Consider the following 15,841-nt stretch of genomic DNA (forward strand, 5'->3'; position numbering starts at 1 on the left):
CCGGGGTGGGGGCTGGCTGGAGGGCAGGGCAGACCAGGCCAGAGCCCGTGCGCCTGCTCTTCCTCCCGGCCTCAGCACCCCTCCGTGCCTCTCTGCCTGTTCAGCTTCTTCGCCCCCAGGGCCTGCTCCCCTCTCTGGCTTTCCAGGAAGTCTTGGGGGCCTCTCCCAAGTATGTGGCCTCTGCAGGCTACGCCCCCGCCCCCCCCCCCACGGCCTGGAGGACCCACACCGAAGGCTTGTTTTCTCTGGGCTCATGACTCACAGAAACTGGGCCTGGGTGTGCAGCCTGCCCTCCCGCCCTGGCCCCACCCACTGGCTCAGCCCGGGTTCTCAGCCCCCACCCCAGCAGCACTCGGAGAAAACTGCTGTCCATGGCAGACTTGGGGAGCGCCATCGCCACGTCCGTGCGGAGCGCCCAGGCCCCGGGGCACCCCGCCCGCCCGCGGCCCAGCTCTCAGGCCTCGGCCACACCAGCCACACCCTCCACACACCCCAGCCCCGAGCCGGCTCCCGGCTCCCGGTACATCAGGCCCGGGCAGCACAGTGCTGGGGGGGCGGCGGGGCCGGGCGGCTCTTCAGGAACGCGGGGGGCGGGCGAGAGGTGGTTCGGTTCCCAGGCGCCTCCGGGGCTGAGACGGTGCTGACGCAGGGCTGACGCGGTCAGGGAGACCTGCTGAGCGTGAGCGGCCTCACCCTTCCCTTGTTCCCACCCACCCCTACCCTGCCAACTCCCCCAAGGGGTCGGCCACCGGGGGCACGAAGGCGGAGGTCACGTACTGCTGCCTGGGGGTAAGGGGCAAGCAGTCTCTCCCTCCCAACTTGACCTCGTATCTGCCACGGATGAGGCCCTACTGCGTGCCGGACACTGTGCATTCTCTGACTACAGTAACGGCAAAGTTAGGGCCCACACAGATGACCCCATTTTACACAGGAGGTGACCTCTGAGATCACAATGTAGGGTTCTGATAATGCTTTGGTTTTTCACTTGCCTGGTACACTCACTACCAAATTCAATCGGGGAGCGGATAGAAACAAAGAAAAGCACGTTTTAAAGACATTGCAACTGTATCTGAATAACTGCTGACTGTTCAATGCAAACGCGTGTGAACGTTCACATCCGTCAGCCGCAAACGTGGCCGCTCAGCTGGGCAGCCTTGAGGGTGCGAAGCGCTGCCCCTGGTGCTTCTCGGGTAAACGGCCTGCTCGCCCTCGTCCGGACAGGGTGCGTGGGGCAGGGCCCCTGCCTGCTCACCCACAGATCCTGGCCCCCCGCACCCGCCGAAGGCACGGAGGACCAAGGTGTTCTCATTCAGGGCTCCTGTCCAGGGTTTGGTCATCTGAACGGCAGGTAGGGGCCGGGAGGGGAAACAGTGTAATAGCTGTCTTAGAGTTCTCAGAGGAGGGACGAGGGGAGCCTCGCTGTGTGACAGCGGCAGAGCAGCGGGCCCCAGCCCAGCACCCGCGGACTCCGACGCCCGTGGGCTCAGCCTGGTCAGCTCTGTGTCCAGCCCCATGGAGCGAGCAACAGCACAGTGGTTCCAGGTGCCCAGAGGGGTGGTTGACATGCATTTGGGGGGCTCGGGCTCCAGGGCGCCCACCCTGACCCCACCCGTCCCTGAGGCTCGGCTGTGCTGGGATTGCATGTGAGTGGTAATTTGAAGGGGACCAGCATGGGGTCTCCATGATGTTGAAAGAATGAGAAGAGGCTGTCAGGTTCTGGAAACTTTACTTGGACAGACACCCTCCATCCCCCTCTGTCACCCCCGTTCAAGAGGGAGGGTTCCTCGGAGCACAGACAGCCCCGCTGCCTGTGGTGAGAGCTGAGCCAGGGGGTGCAGGCTGCAGGCAGGGGGTCTAGTGGAGACCCTTTCCTGTCCTCTCTGGACAGGGGCCGTGTGGGGCAGCCCCGTGCCCTCAGCCAGGCTCTCTGGGTGGGGTGTCCTCGCCAGCTGTTGCTTTCAGTCTCAATGCTATTGTCCTGATGATGGGTCCCAGGCCAGGGGGCAGCTGCACCCAGGCCCGATGGCTGCCGTGGAAGACGGTGGGGAGGGAGGGACTTCTGCAGGTCCCGGCACCTGGCCTGGCTTCTGCGGGACGGCTCCACGCCCTGCCTGCCTGGAGAGGATGCGGCGGCGGCTGCCCGTCCCCTGGCAGCAGGGGTACACTGAGGTTAGGTGGTCATGGGCCTGCAGGCGGGTGGGCAGGCAGGGTGGCTGCCGGGTGTGGGGGTCCTGGGAGCTGGGGGGCCTAGGAGACTGTGAGGGCACCGAAGGCCTGAGGGCCACAGTGTCTTGACAGGAGGAAATGCATGACCTGGGGTGACCATCCAGGTGTGGGAGGAGGATCGTGGCAAAGGGGGGCACAGACAAGGGCCAATGAGCAGAAACTGTAGGAACCATGTCTCAGGGGCAGGGCAGCTCCAGCCGTCCTCCTGGACGTGGTCAGTGGCTGCCGGGCCACCTCCAGGCTAGTCAACAGGAGGGAGGCCTGGGAGGCGCTCGGACCAGTCCTGTGCTGGGGCACTCTCGGGTTCTCCACCAGGGCCACCACGTCACAGCACAATCCATGGGAACTCCATGTTCCACAGAGGCAAGATTGAGACGCTCGCAAGTCCAGGCCCGACTAGGGCTTCTGCACAGGCGTGAGCTCCTGGGTCCCACGGGGGGAGCTCAAGGGAGTGGGCCACCAGGACAGACAGGTCCGTGCCAGGCAGGGCAGGGAAGGGCCCACAGGCAGGAGCGGGCCCAGGACGGTGGGATTAGATGGGCGCGTCGTGTCTGGGACGTGCTGAGGCTGGGTGGAGGGCAGGGTGTGAGCCAGAGGTGGGGACGGAGCAGAGACAGAGGGTGCGTGGGGCCCGCCCGAGAGCTGGACACAGCCTCAGTGTGCTCGCTGCAGGAAGCTGGGAGCCGGCCGTGTTTTTAGGCAAGAAGGGGTATAATCTGAGCTGTTTCTGTGAAGACTCTGGCGGTGGCCCAGGTTAGGACCGTGGCAGTGGGCGTGGAGACGAGGCGACATTTTGGAGAGGCCAGGACTTGGTGTCTGGATGGGAAAGGACGCGTGGAAGAGAAGCGTCTCGCTTGGGCCACTGGGTGGGTAGGGATGACATTGGTCTTTTGTCTTTTGTTTCTCAAAAGCAAACAAACCGCAATACTTGTGGCTCTGGCTGGTCATAAACTTGGGGAGTCCTGGACAAAGGTGGGGCCAAGGCAGGGAGGGGCTGGGGAGAAGCTCTGAAGCCCCTTCTCTTATTGCCTCAGTCTCTCCTGAGCGAGCAACCGCAGAAGCAAACACGGGGCCCCGAGCCTCTTCCCTGCCTCCCGGCAAATGAGAGAGGCACACTTGCTCTGTGGCAGCATTGATGGAAAGATTATAGGTGACGGGGGGTCACTCCTCTCTCGCCCTGAGCCTGAGTTGCAGCTCAGCTGTCCTCCCAGAAGACTTGGGGCCCCAGAATGCAGGGGTGTGAGTTGGAGAGGACCAGAGGACCCCGGGGGCTCAGTGTGGCCCCCAGGCCTAGGAGAGCTGGCGGAAGGCTCCCCTCTGAGCTGGGCAAGGGCATGGTCTGAGCAACCCAGGGGTGAAGCCACTGCTCGCATGCTGAAGTGCCCCCTTCCTGCCCACGGTCCCCCCAGGCAGGACACTGCAAGGGGCTGGCTGAGGGGTGGGACTTCTGAAGCCCTGCTTGGCTGGGGTGTCTGCTGCCCCTCCAGCCCCAGCCATCAGCTTTGATGTGCCTCCCTGGGGGCTGACAGGCTCCTGGGTGACATTCTCATTCTCTGATCCAATAGTGGTGCCTGCGGGGGTCACTGACCCGTGTTTTGACCTTGTGGCCCCGGTTTCAATGGTCCAGGCCGAGGACCCTCACCGTCCCTTCTGCTGTCTGCTTTCTGTGAATTGGGACTTCCTCTTTACCCGCACGTCCATCCGCACAGAACCCAACACGCCAGATGGACCATGGTCATGGGCCCTGAGCACGCACAGCACCACCTATCTGCTCTGCTCCAAGGCTCTGACGTGAGCCCACCAGGCCCACCCAGGCTGGGTCCCAGCCACGGGGCTGCCACAGATGTGCAGCATGACCGGGCAAGTCCCCTTCCGTCTTTGGGTCTCGGTTTCTGCATCTGGGAACTGGGGTATCTTTTACACCCTGGGAGTTTGCTTCCCTGCAGGTGCCCCCCCCGGGGCCTGCACTCTGGGGGTCTTGCCTTTCGAGCTGTGGGACGCTGGGTGGACTCGCTCCCTTCTTAGGCCTCACTGTCCTTGTCTGCAAGGTGAGGGTGGACACAGGACTCCCAGAGCGCCTGTGGACCAACTGACACGGAGCGGGTGTCTGGGAGGCGGCATCCTGACCCCGCAGGTGGTGCTCTCAGTCCTTGCCTGCTCCAGGGTCAGTGAGAGGGACCTGGGAAGGAAGTGAGTAGCCCTTCCTTCTTCCATGGCACCCCAAATAATCCACTGCTTCAAACGTCACAGAAATGCCAGCAATTTATTAATTTCCTCTATTTCCAAAAAAGCAAACACACAGCATATGTCACAGGCAAATGGGGCCCGGCCAGCAGAGAGCTGACCCACAAACATGGGGGTGGGGCCAGGGGCACCAGACACCTCGTGGCACATCCCTGCTTATCCCACAGCTCGGCCGCTGTCACCCAGCCGTCCTCAGCTCTGCCGGGCTCCGAGGTGAGCGAGAGAGCGCACCACTGCTCCCGAGTCCCCGGGACAAGCGTGGGGGCTGCATTGCTTGTCACCTGTCAGGGCTGCTGGCCCACCACTGGGCGTGTCTGAAACACAGGGGTCCCGGGGTCGTGGCAGAGGGACAGGACTGCCTGACTGCCCACGTCCTCCCTCACTTGGGGGTCGACCTCGAGAGCAAGGTCACTGGTTCACGTGGGTAAACCAGTGAGAGGCGCCTTGGTCACACGCAGCCCTGCCCCGCTCCTTCTCTGGAACATGCATCCTCAGCTCCTCCTCAGTCTTGTCTATTCCAAAGTGACAGGCACCGGTCAGAGGCCAGGTGACAGGCCAGCTGGCTGGCCTGACGGGGCACGAGGGAGGCTGCCAAAATCAGGCCTGGCCTCACGGGCCACCTTTGGCTGGATGGGACTGTCCTATCACCATGAGGACCCCTAATGGCAGGGCCCCCGCCCCCTCTTTCCTCCAGGAGAACATCTGCTCAGGAGGATGGGGTGTGACCTGTTCTGTCGACGTGTGTCCTGATTTTTAAAGAAAGGGTTCCTCTGGGCCCTGGTGATGGGCAGGGTGTCTTCCCCACCCCGCTTCCAGGACGTCCTGTTGGGACGGGGCTCACATATGGCCATGGGAGGGGGTGGGGAGGGGGGAGCCAGGACCTCCCGTCAGACCTGCAGCACCGAGGCCGCCTGGCCACATGGCCATCATCACAGGCCTGTCCCAGTTGTCCAGTCTCTGAAAAGGGACACCCTCAGTTCAGAAAGGTGTTTCTCTGTTCTGATTGCTGGTTGGATCGGAGATGGTGCGGAGTGGAAGGGGACGGGGGCGGGGGTGGTGGTGGTGAGGGGCACCTCACGCTCCACTGGAGAAGAGCCAGGAGGTGGCTTCCTGCCTGAAGCCTTGAGGCTGCGATAGAAGCACCCTGGGCCCCAGTGCCCTGCTCTGGCTACTGTCACATGAAGGCCTATTTACAGCAAGCGTTTCCCGGGGGGTCCTGCCACTTCCCATCTGAAATGCACGGGGGGCTGGGCTCTCGGGGCAGCCAGTGCCCTGTGCTGGCCTTGCGGGGGCTCAGGGGAAGGTGAGGCCTCTGGCTGGGGCGTGGGCTCATCAGTGGCCTGACAGGACAGTCCCTTTGCTGGTCCGTCCTTCCCTTCCTCCAACAGTCCTGAGCCCAAACCCTCCCTCGAGTCTCCCAGACACCCACGCGTGGTAGGACATGGCCCCTTTCCAGCCCCAGCCTATCCTCCTCCCCAAGGGGATGACGGGGACAGAACAGTCACTCTCTGGACAGCTCTCTGGCTCTGAGCACCATTTTGCCTTCTTTCTCCCGCAGCAGGTGCTGGCCAGCCCTGGAGAATGTAAATACAGTTATGGGCCGAGTCTGCTCCCAGGCACACAGCCCACTGCCCCGGGACCAACCTCAGGCAGCGAGATAGGTGTGGCTGTCCTTGCCCGTCTCCCAGAGCCCCGGACCTGGCCCAGCCCCATCCTGTGGCTCTGCAGGATGGTGGGATTGCCAGACAGCTACCTTTCCCATGAGACCCATGGACCTCAACGCCACGGCCGGCCTTCCTTCCTGCAAAGCCACCCGTGAAGGGGGACGTTCACCCCTGGGAGTCGGTCCCCATGGGACCCAGGGGCCATCACCACAGACTCACATGCTTGCCTGTGAGTAGGATACACGAGACAGCCTCTTACCACCTCTGAGCTGCAATCTGACAGCTGGCCTACCTTTTCTCAGTCTGTCCGTGGTCAAGCCCGTGGGCACTCATGCACACACACGCGTGCACGCAGACACATTATACACACACACATACACACATATTTGTACTGTCTCTCAGCAAAAGAAGTATTGACATCAGAAAAAGCCCCCTTAAGTCAAGAAAGGTCCCCACCCTCCCCCAACCCCCATGCTGCCAGTTCTCCCAAGGGGAAAAAAAAAAAGAATCTAAAAATATTTCTGTTATCCACAGTTTCCAAGTTTCCTCTCGGCTGCTGCAAACGTTTCCAAATACTGCACAGGGGGACAGAACAGCCCTCCGGCCGGGGCTGAGGGCTCCGCCTCGGGGTCCTGTCGTGTCTGCAAAAGGAGGGCCCTCCGTGAGTGAGGGCAGTGACCGGCTCCCTTGCCACCTGGGGACGCTGCGGCCTCTCCAGCCACCACACGGATGCGCGTGGCCTCACGCGGTCACAGGGGCTCCTGGGGAGTCAGGCCAGTCAGCCCGGCCCTCCAGCCCCCACGGTGCCGCACAGCCGGGCGGCCCTGCTGCTCAGTTACAGTCTGTGGGCTGAGTTTCTTCCCCTTCTCTGTCCTCAGGCCGCTCTCCCGCTACAGCTGTCTCCCCACTGGGACCCTCCGCAGTGCGGGGGGGCCCCTGTCCTCACCCAGGCTCTCCGCACAGGCTCCACGGGGGGGCTGCCTCTGGTGCCCCCCAATGCCCATGGCAGTGTCCAAGTGTGGCCCTGGCTCTCCTGCACCAGTAACCCCCGCCCGCCTGTCTGCAAACACACTTTCCAGAACCCCCAAGGCAGCGTTGCCATCGCCGGGGCGGGGGGGGCAGGGCCTGCGTTTGGGCATCCTGGGCGGCGCTCACGACAGCCAGGGCTGCGAGCCTCAGTCACAGACACGGGGCAGAGCTTTGGCAGCGGCTGCTCAAACCCAGGGGGACATGCTGTGAGTGCAGGGGCCGCACACCGAGACCCCGGATGGTGCTGAGCACAGCTGGCCCGCTGTGCCCACAGCTCTGCCCACGCCCCTGCCTGCGGACGCTGCCGGGAGATCACCCGTCCCCGATGTCCCAGGGTGGGCCGGCCCCAGCGCCCCGGGCAGGTGGTCCGCACGGCTGTCCCTGTGTCCCTCGGGCGCTCGGGCCTGGCCCCTCGCTCGGACACTGGCTGAGGCTGCAGGGCCCTGGGGGCTCCCCGTGACCTGGGCTGGGCTGCCCCTCACCTGCAAGCTGATCCTGCTCAGGCTGCTTCTCTTAGAAGCGGGAGGTGAAGTTCCTCAGGCTGTTGGCCCCAGCTAAGGTCCCCAGCGTGTTCCTGTCGAAACCTTGCTGCAAGGGGGCAGACGGCAACCGTTTGGGTCCCCGAGGTCATGATTTCCCCGTGGGCTCGCTTGCCCCCAGTCGCGGGGACCCGGTTCGCACGGGGAACGTGTGGGCGCACCTGGCCAGCGGGGTCAGGGCGGGGGCCTCACCTGTCTGAGGAAGCTCTGCAGTTCCTTGATGGACCACATGTCAGACAGGAGGAGCCGGGCGGCCTCTGCGGCCTTGGGTGAGGCGCTGGATAGGCGGGAAGTTCACTGGTGAGTGACCCTCCAAGACACATGTGGACAGGCCCTCCCCCTCCCACCCTCACCTCCAGGTCTTGGAGACACGGGGGCCCAGGGGTGCCTGAGAGAGGAACCGCGTTCAGCATCTGGCGGGCGCCCTACATGACGGGCACACCCCCATGCCCCTTGTCCCAGGCCGAGAGCCCCACGGAGCAGAATAAAGCCCCCACCCGGCTGGGTCGGCTGCTCCCCGCCTCCTGCTGGCCCTCTGAGGACTCAGGGTCCCCCGGGGACCCTGGCGGAGAAGCGCACTGCCCCGAGGGCTGGCTGCCGGACCCGCAGCTCCAAGGCGCTCTGGCTTCTGCGCTGGAGCCTCCCCCGGGGGGGTGCGCGTGGGGCCGGGGGAGGGGACGTCCCTGCCGGCCCACCTGCTGCGACACAGGTTGAGGATGTTGTTGATCATGCCGCTGGAGAAGTACTGCTTGGCCATCTGCGGCTGGGAGGCCATCAGGTTCCTCACGGTGTAGCAGGCCGACGACAGGATGTCTTCCGAGTTGCTGGTGTTGCCCGTGTGACTGGTGAGCAGCCTGGTCACCTCGGGGAACACCTGGTTCCCTGAGAGAGAATGGGGGAGGGGGAGGCACGGGGTCAGGGCACTGAGGGGGAGAGGGGCCCCTGAGGCACCATTCCAGCTCCCACTGGAGGCTCACGACCCGGGGGGCACCTCGCACACCTGCTGTCTGTCCCAGGTGACCTCCCTTTTTGACCTCCAAGCTTCCCCCCAATACATGCTCACGCCAGGGAGCGGTGAGAGGGTGACTTCCTGGCAGCCTCTGGAAAGGGGGGGGTCAGCCCAGCGCTACCTAGGGCGGGGCGGTCTGGGCCGCGGGGCCTCACCCATCACTCTGTGCAGGGCCTGGTGGCGAGACATGTTGCTCAGCAGGGAGGCCCCGGACCGCACCACGTCGGAGTTGCCCGATTGCAGGAGGCGGGCGATGTGCGGCAGCCCCTTTTCCTTCAGCCCGATCAGCTGGCTCATGCCGCTGGACATCTGGACAGAGGGACCGCATGAGGGCCCAGCCCGTGGCTGCCCGGGCCCCGTGGAGGGGACGTGGGGACAGGCGACCCTGCAGAGAGACCTGGCACTCTCCCCCCTTCACGCTGGCCACACAACCACAGACAGGACGCCAGGCAACCAGGCACCTCCCCTCTCCCGCCTGGACCCTGCCCCCAGGCCAGCCTGCAGCCCAGAATTGACGTCCAGGTCACAGAGTGTCAGAGCTGTTCCCTGTGGCTTCACCTGGCCCATCATGACCTCCAAGTAGGTTTGGTCTCAGCAGCTCCGCTGATTCTGCCACATCTTCCTCTGGACCTGTCCATGCCCCCAACCCTCTCTCCTTTATGTCTGTCTGTTCAGCACGCTGGGGATCCCTCGTTCCACAAACACCCTCGTCCCTGTCCCCCAACCCAGGCCGGCGCTGGAGACCCAGGGCGGGGGCGAAGCCCGTGGGAAGGGGCCCCTCACCAGCCCCTTGCTGGCCGTCAGGTTCTGCAGGGCTCCCGCGCAGGCCTCCAGGGTGGCGTCCTTCCTGCTCTTGCCCATGAGCTTCAGGTAGGTGCGGATGGCGTCCGAGTGGTACAGCCAGCTGCTGCCCTTGGGATTGCTCTCTTCTTCGGGGAGGGGACAGTCATAGTTGTTGTTCTGGGGACAAAGGGCAGGTCAGCAGGCCGCCCCTGAAGGGACCGGACGCAAGCATGCCCCCCTCCCCGTGCATTGGGCACCACGGGGCCCCCGCCCGCGGCCCTGCCTCACTGTGGCCATGGTCCTCGGGCGGAGGACAGGGAGGAAGCAGGCCGGGCCCCGGGCGTGCGGCAGGGAGGGCTGGCCCCACTCACCATCACCTTCTCGCTCTTGTTGCTGAAGCAGCCGGTGGAGGACTTCTCCGTGTGGGCGTTGCGGGTGTTGTACTCCAGCTGCCGGTAGCGGGTGGGCACCTCCGCGTCCAGGCGGTAGGACAGGTTGTGCAGGATGCACATGCAGTTCTCCACGGACTGGGGGCCGAGAGGGCATGGGCTCAGCCGCCATCAGAGCTGTCTGGCTGCGGCTCACGGCCCGCCCAGCCCTGCCGCTGCTGCGGGGGTGAGTGTAGCCCCCCCACCCCCGCACACACACACAGCAGGGGCCTCTCCAGGGCCCTTCAGAACCCAGACTCGCACGTGACCCCGTCATTCCTGCGAGTGTGAGTGACACGCTGGCTTTGCCCTTTGGAGTCTCAGCTTCCAGCTGTAAACTGCGGCAAAGTCACCTGCTCCTGGGCTAGGGGGACACAGCGCCCAGAAGGCACCTGTCAGGGGGCCTAGCACCTAGTGGGACGGCAGACAGAGCAGTCGCACAGGGCTCAGGGAGGGCATGCCTTCCATCCTGGCACCGGTGCTGTCAGGAGCAGCCCTGACTTCTGCAGGTTCAAAAGCCACTGAGCCCCATGACCCCACCAGCCCCTCTTTTCGTGGCTGGTCTTCAGCCCCCAGCCCCATAGTGCTGGCCCAGCCCACGTTCCCACAAACAGAAGACCCAACGCCGGTCACACACCACTATCCCCAGAGGTCCGCCATTCTCCAGGGGTCAGATTGGGGCCTGGGTGGCAGAGTTGCCCGCAGAGACATCTGGCCCTGCTGGGATCTGCCTTCCAGGATCCAGGTGACCCAGCAGTGGAGGCCGTGCCACCCAGAACAGAAAGGAAAGCTGCCCGTTGGGACCTGGCTGAGCAGCCAGGAGGCAGGTCCTGTCCTCAGTGGAGGTGCCACCTGCGAACATGCTCTCACCTTGTCGTCACAGCGGCTGGCCGCCACACAGTTCTGCACATAGGCCATGAGGGCATCGATGAGCCCTGAGTAGTTCCGCATGGTCTGTCGGCCCGCGTCCGCCGAGCTCAGGTTCCTGCGGGAGGGAAGAGGTGGCAGTGGGGGACGCGCGGAGCGGAGCAGGGGCCGGGGGCAGGGCAGATGTGTGGGTTTGGCTGAGGGGTGGAGGAAGGAAAAGCCGGGTCAGCCCCGGCCGAGGCTGGATCGGTCTCTTCCCCTTTTTATCCACCCACTCCGTCCGCCAGCCCAAATTCCACGGGTGTCCCATGGTACAGGGTCTCTAAGGTGGCCCTGGACCTGTGGCACAGGGGCTGGTGCTGGATCTGGGATAGAGCCAGAGGCTCCCCGTCCCCAGGAAGCTGTGCTCTGCCCCCTGCAGCGGGCTCAGTCCCAAGCAGCCACATGCCCCCATGAAGCCCTAACTGCACGGCCTTTTCCCCTCCCGCCTCGGCTCCCTGGAGGCTGCCACAGAGGCCAGCAGGGGGAGGCCCACGAGCTGCGACCCAGAGCCCCTGCCAACCGTGCCCCGTCCTGCACAGGGCTCCCCACAGGGCTGGTGTGACCCCACAGGGCTTGCTCCACCCAGGACCAGCACCCACTCCCAGCTCGTAAACCTGTCCTGAAAGAAGCACACCCAGGGCCCCCCTCCCTGCCCCCGGGTGCTCTGCCACACCCCGGGGAGGAACTCAGGACACTTTGGGCAAAGAAGTGCCAACTTCGCGCCGATGCCTATGCAAAGGGTTTTAGCCCCACAGCCTGGAAGTGACTCATTAGCAGCCAGGGTCGGCTTTTGTCTGAAGGAATGATCTTCCAGGCGGCGCGGGAAGTGCAGTGTTTCGGGGGTGGAGGAGGAGCAGGCGCACGGCTGTGGGGTCCCTCTAGGGGCAGCAGGAAGGCGGGGATGCTCCGGTGCCCTTAGCTGAGTGGGAGCTGCCGGGGAGGGCGGAAGGCCGGACACAGACCCCGAAAGCTCGGCCTCTGCTCTCACCTCAGGCAGCCTGTGGCATTGAAGAAGACCTCGGGGTCCACCACATCCCGGGGCACACTGCTGCTCCCGTCGCAGCCGGAGAAGGGGACGATGACGCGGTCGGCCAGGACGGGGAGGGCATCTGCGATGAGCTCCTCCTTCAGCTCGTCCGTGGAAGACAGGTTCCAGAGCAGCCCTGTGTGGGGGACAGCCCACCCAACACACGCCGGGTCAGGGAGCCGCTGGGCCCAGGGGCACCCCAGTTCGCTCGGGCCAGGGAGCCTCCCGGAGCGCCGCCTTCTGCTGGGCCCGGCCAGCCCGCTCTCCTGTCCCCCTGTCTCGTGAGCCCACTTCCCAGGTTCCTGCAGGGCAGGGAGCATCTACACTTTCCACGTGGGGCAAACGATGCACAGGACGTGGTCACAAGCACAGGCCAGCGATCAGTACCAATTGCAACGTTCACAATCTCCTCGTGTTCCAGGCCCACGGATCACGGTCACTCTGCCCAAGGCCTCAGGGCCCCTGTCCCGTTGAGGGCTGCAGAGTGACTGCATCTGTGCCACCCAGAGCATGGGTGTGGGCACAGGGTAGAGGCTGAAGACTTGTTTGTTCCTGTCCCTTCACCTACAAACCCCAAGGTGTGCTAAGGATGGACTGTGGCTGGACACCAGCCCTCCACCCCTGGCCCACTGCTCTCCGGGAACCTTGACCCGTTGTGACTTTGCGCCCTCTGGGGCCCACAGGCCTCACGGCAGCCCGCGTGCTGGGCGCCCGGGATATGAGCCCGCACCCGTGCCTGGCCCAGCCATGGTGGCCGCCCACACAGCTGCCCTGCCCGCATGGCCGGGCTCCCTACCGGTCAGCTGCTTCTGGATCTCGGCGCTCCCGGTTCTCCGCAGGAGGGTGACGGCCTCTCGGATGCCCCCCTGCCTCCGGGTCTCCACCTTGTTGACCGTGCTCCGGAACACCAGGTTGCGCAGGGCCCCGGCCGCGGCCTGCTGCACATTCTGGCTGGGGCTGCGGAGCAGGTCCACCAGCTTGCTGATGCCTCCCAGCTGACAGACCTGGGGACAGGGGTGCCACGTCGCTGGTCAGGGAGCTGACCCTTGGACACGTCCACGCCAGCCCAAGTAAACAAGCAGTAGGACAGAATGGTGATGGCCCAGACCAGGAGCCACAGTGTGGGGGGGGTCAGACCCCCATGCCCCCAGCTCCTGGCGCAGATCCTCGGCTGGCGCTCCTCCTGCCTGCTCCCCGACTTTCCTCTGGGGTGAGGACCGGCCGAGAAAATGGGTGTAAATGCACTTCATGACCTCAAAGCAGGGCAGACCGAACGCAGACCCTCCCCCGGAAGCGTTCTCTACGTTGGAAGCTGTGGTGCAGACGAGTCCTGGACTCTCCAGGACACACATGATGTGACCTCCCCAGGCTGAGAGCAGAGCCCAGTGGGCATCCTCCGCCCGCCATACTTGGGAGGCACAGATGCCTGGTGACAGAGGGTCATGATTTGGAGAGACACAGACAGACACAGACAGACAGAGAGACCCCGTAGTCGTCACTGAAGTGACAGCGGCTCACGGAGGAAACACCGGGGACATGTCCACTCAGCCAGAGGGCTTTGCTCTGCAGAGAAGGCTCCGTTGCCCAGCTCTGACCTTGGGCAAAGCCAAGCACATCGCTTGCCCCAGGCAGCTGGGCGGGGTGAGACGCCCACGGCAAAGGTCCTCCCTGGTGTCTAAACGCAGGGTCCTGCTGATGCACCAGGCCCTGCCCAGGCCAATGGGGGAGCGAGGGGGTTGCAGCCAGGTACCTGCTGCTTGGCCGACTCATCCTGGAAGCAGGTGTGCTGGATGTAATAGGCCCCGATGGCCTGGTGCTTCTCGTCCTGGGAGCTCAGGTACTGCACAGCCTTGGGGATGGTCAGGCCACTGCACTCGATGTCCTCACTGCAGATCCTGCGGGAAGGGCCGTGGCGTGGGTTACGGGGCCCAGTGAGGGGACCTGGAAGTGCCCCTTGCACCCCCAAGCTGTGTCAGCCTCACCTGCCCTCCAAAGAGCCAGGACAAGGCCACCCAGGCCCACCTGGAGGACACCTCTGAGGGACAGGCTCTCCCCATGGTGAACACTCGCCCTGGTCCTGGGTTAGTGTCCAAGCAGGTAAGGTACTACTGCCCTGTTCTCAAAGCGAGCCCCCCACCCACTCTGCCACCTCTCACCCCCGTGCCTGGTTCCGGGAAAATGGAGGAGAATGGCTGTGAGTCTGTCCACCATCCATTCCTCTATCTTCCCTCTTTCCTTCCATCTGTGCCTCCCTCCATCCATCATCGACCTTCTCTCCACCCATCCATCCATCCATCCATAATCCATCTTCTCTCCATCCATCCATTTTTCTGTCCATCTGTCCATCCATCCATTCATCTGTCAATTCATCCAGCCAGCCATCATCCATCCGTCTGTCCATCCATCCATCTATCCATCCATCCATCATCCATTCATCCACCCATCTCTCCTTGCTTCCATTCCCAAGTATAGCTAATTCTTCTAACACAGAAATTCTCACACCCAGTCCTCCCCATCCTCAGGGCTACTTCCTTCCTGCCGACCATGACTGCTGTCATGGAGGCTGCAGGAAGAACCCCACACCTGGCTCTCTCCTCCAAGTTCCCCTGGCCAATACCTTGCACCCATTCACCCAGTTCCCTGTGCTGTTCCCATGAGCGTCTTCTCTGTGCTGCAGGGTGCAGGTCAGACTGTGTAGATGGCTATCCAAGGGCAGTTGTCAGGCTGAACCATACGAAATGGCTGACGGCCAGCCTTGTTGGGGCCGCAAACCCAGCAATTTCCTATGTTTAACCTAGAAGTCTGGCTCCACTGTGCCTGACTCCCCAGCCCCTTGAGGGTCTGCTCCCGCAAGACTGTGGTCTTTACGGAGCCCCTTCCCCACCGGGGCACACCCCTCCCCCCTTTCAGAATCAGATCCAGGTGCCCGAGATGGAGGCTCTCAAACTGCAGCACGAGTCACGCCCCTGCCAGGCCAGTGGCAGCACCCGGCGCCAGCCCCGCCCCCAGGGCTCTGAGTCAGCAGGAGAATGAGCGTTCCTTCCCGTTCCCAGGGCTGCTTGCTGCTCCTGCGAGCCACTGGCCTAGCTCCCCCTCTCCAGTTAGCCTCCCGGGGACACCTTCCAAACCCACACGCTCAGCACATTTGTTTTAGCGTCTGCGGCCCCTTGCCACTGGGCACGCCCCCAGGAGGAACAAGCCACGCCCCGGGGACAGAGGCTGTCTTTGCCATCTCGGAGCTCGCTCCAGTGCACCAGGCTGAGGTCCCCTACCCCCAGGAGCTCCCGGTGCACCTGGCCCCGCCCCCGGCCCAGCAGCACTCACTTGGAGCTAGCCCTTGAGTGGCTAAAGGACATGTCCTTGTTGCAGGAGGTGGGCGGGACGTACACCGCGTCCTGCTTGGAAGTGCAGGAGGGCGGGCGCACGGGGCACTTCTTGGCCGGCTTCTGCCCGCTGCAGGTGCTGTAGAAGCTGTAGCGGCTCTGGGTGGTCTTGTGGCCTTTGCCACCCAGCGTGCCCTTGCGCAGGGTGCCGCCCCGCGGGTCGCAGTAGAGGTCGGGCTCGCTGCGGCTGGCCTTGATCTTCTGCATGAAGCAGATGTCGCTGCCCGCGTTACAGCTGCCGCGGGGGTAGTGGCGCCCCCAGTTTTCCATCTGGCTGTAGGAGCTGAAGCGCCGGTTGTCAGCTTCCCGCTTGAGGGTCCCGTTGTAGATCTGGCCAGAGGGGGGACAAGGACTCAGTGGAGGTCCCCGGGCCCCACAGCGACGCTTACGGATTATGAAGTAGCTTCAGCCGACTGTAGCCACCATTTTAAAGAACAGACGAGAACCATATAACCTGGACTGTGACGTGCCACGGTGCCAGCTGCCTGGTGGAATGTGTTTCCCACCAGGGGCTGCAGATGAAAACGTCTGACCTCAGGCATCTGGCCCCACGTGGGAACACAGCCTGAGGCCCCCAGAGGAGTAGCCCTTCCAACAGCT

At 63.9% G+C, this 15,841-nt stretch overlaps 1 protein-coding gene across 2 annotated transcripts in view; it reads right to left on the reverse strand.

Moving 5' to 3' along the window:
* Window positions 1-4,475: 4,475 nt before the first annotated feature.
* PKP1 (plakophilin 1) overlaps window positions 4,476-15,841 on the reverse strand; it is a 288,438-nt gene continuing 277,072 nt past the window's right edge. For both annotated transcript variants that reach the window (XM_090263469.1, XM_090263468.1), the window contains 12 exons: window positions 15,183-15,571; window positions 13,609-13,753; window positions 12,655-12,862; window positions 11,820-11,994; window positions 10,793-10,907; window positions 9,866-10,021; window positions 9,495-9,671; window positions 8,867-9,020; window positions 8,398-8,584; window positions 7,895-7,979; window positions 7,646-7,751; window positions 4,476-6,775 (listed from right to left, as the gene is read on the reverse strand). In XM_090263469.1, the coding sequence (XP_090119595.1) occupies window positions 7,677-7,751; window positions 7,895-7,979; window positions 8,398-8,584; window positions 8,867-9,020; window positions 9,495-9,671; window positions 9,866-10,021; window positions 10,793-10,907; window positions 11,820-11,994; window positions 12,655-12,862; window positions 13,609-13,753; window positions 15,183-15,571 (1,866 nt within the window). In that variant the 3' untranslated portion in view covers window positions 4,476-6,775; window positions 7,646-7,676. The remainder of the gene's footprint in view (window positions 6,776-7,645; window positions 7,752-7,894; window positions 7,980-8,397; window positions 8,585-8,866; window positions 9,021-9,494; window positions 9,672-9,865; window positions 10,022-10,792; window positions 10,908-11,819; window positions 11,995-12,654; window positions 12,863-13,608; window positions 13,754-15,182; window positions 15,572-15,841) is intronic.

This window comes from Furipterus horrens, unplaced genomic scaffold (assembly GCF_987537825.1).
Source record: "Furipterus horrens unplaced genomic scaffold, mFurHor1.1.pri manual_scaffold_15, whole genome shotgun sequence".
Taxonomy (NCBI): Eukaryota; Metazoa; Chordata; class Mammalia; order Chiroptera; family Furipteridae; genus Furipterus; species Furipterus horrens.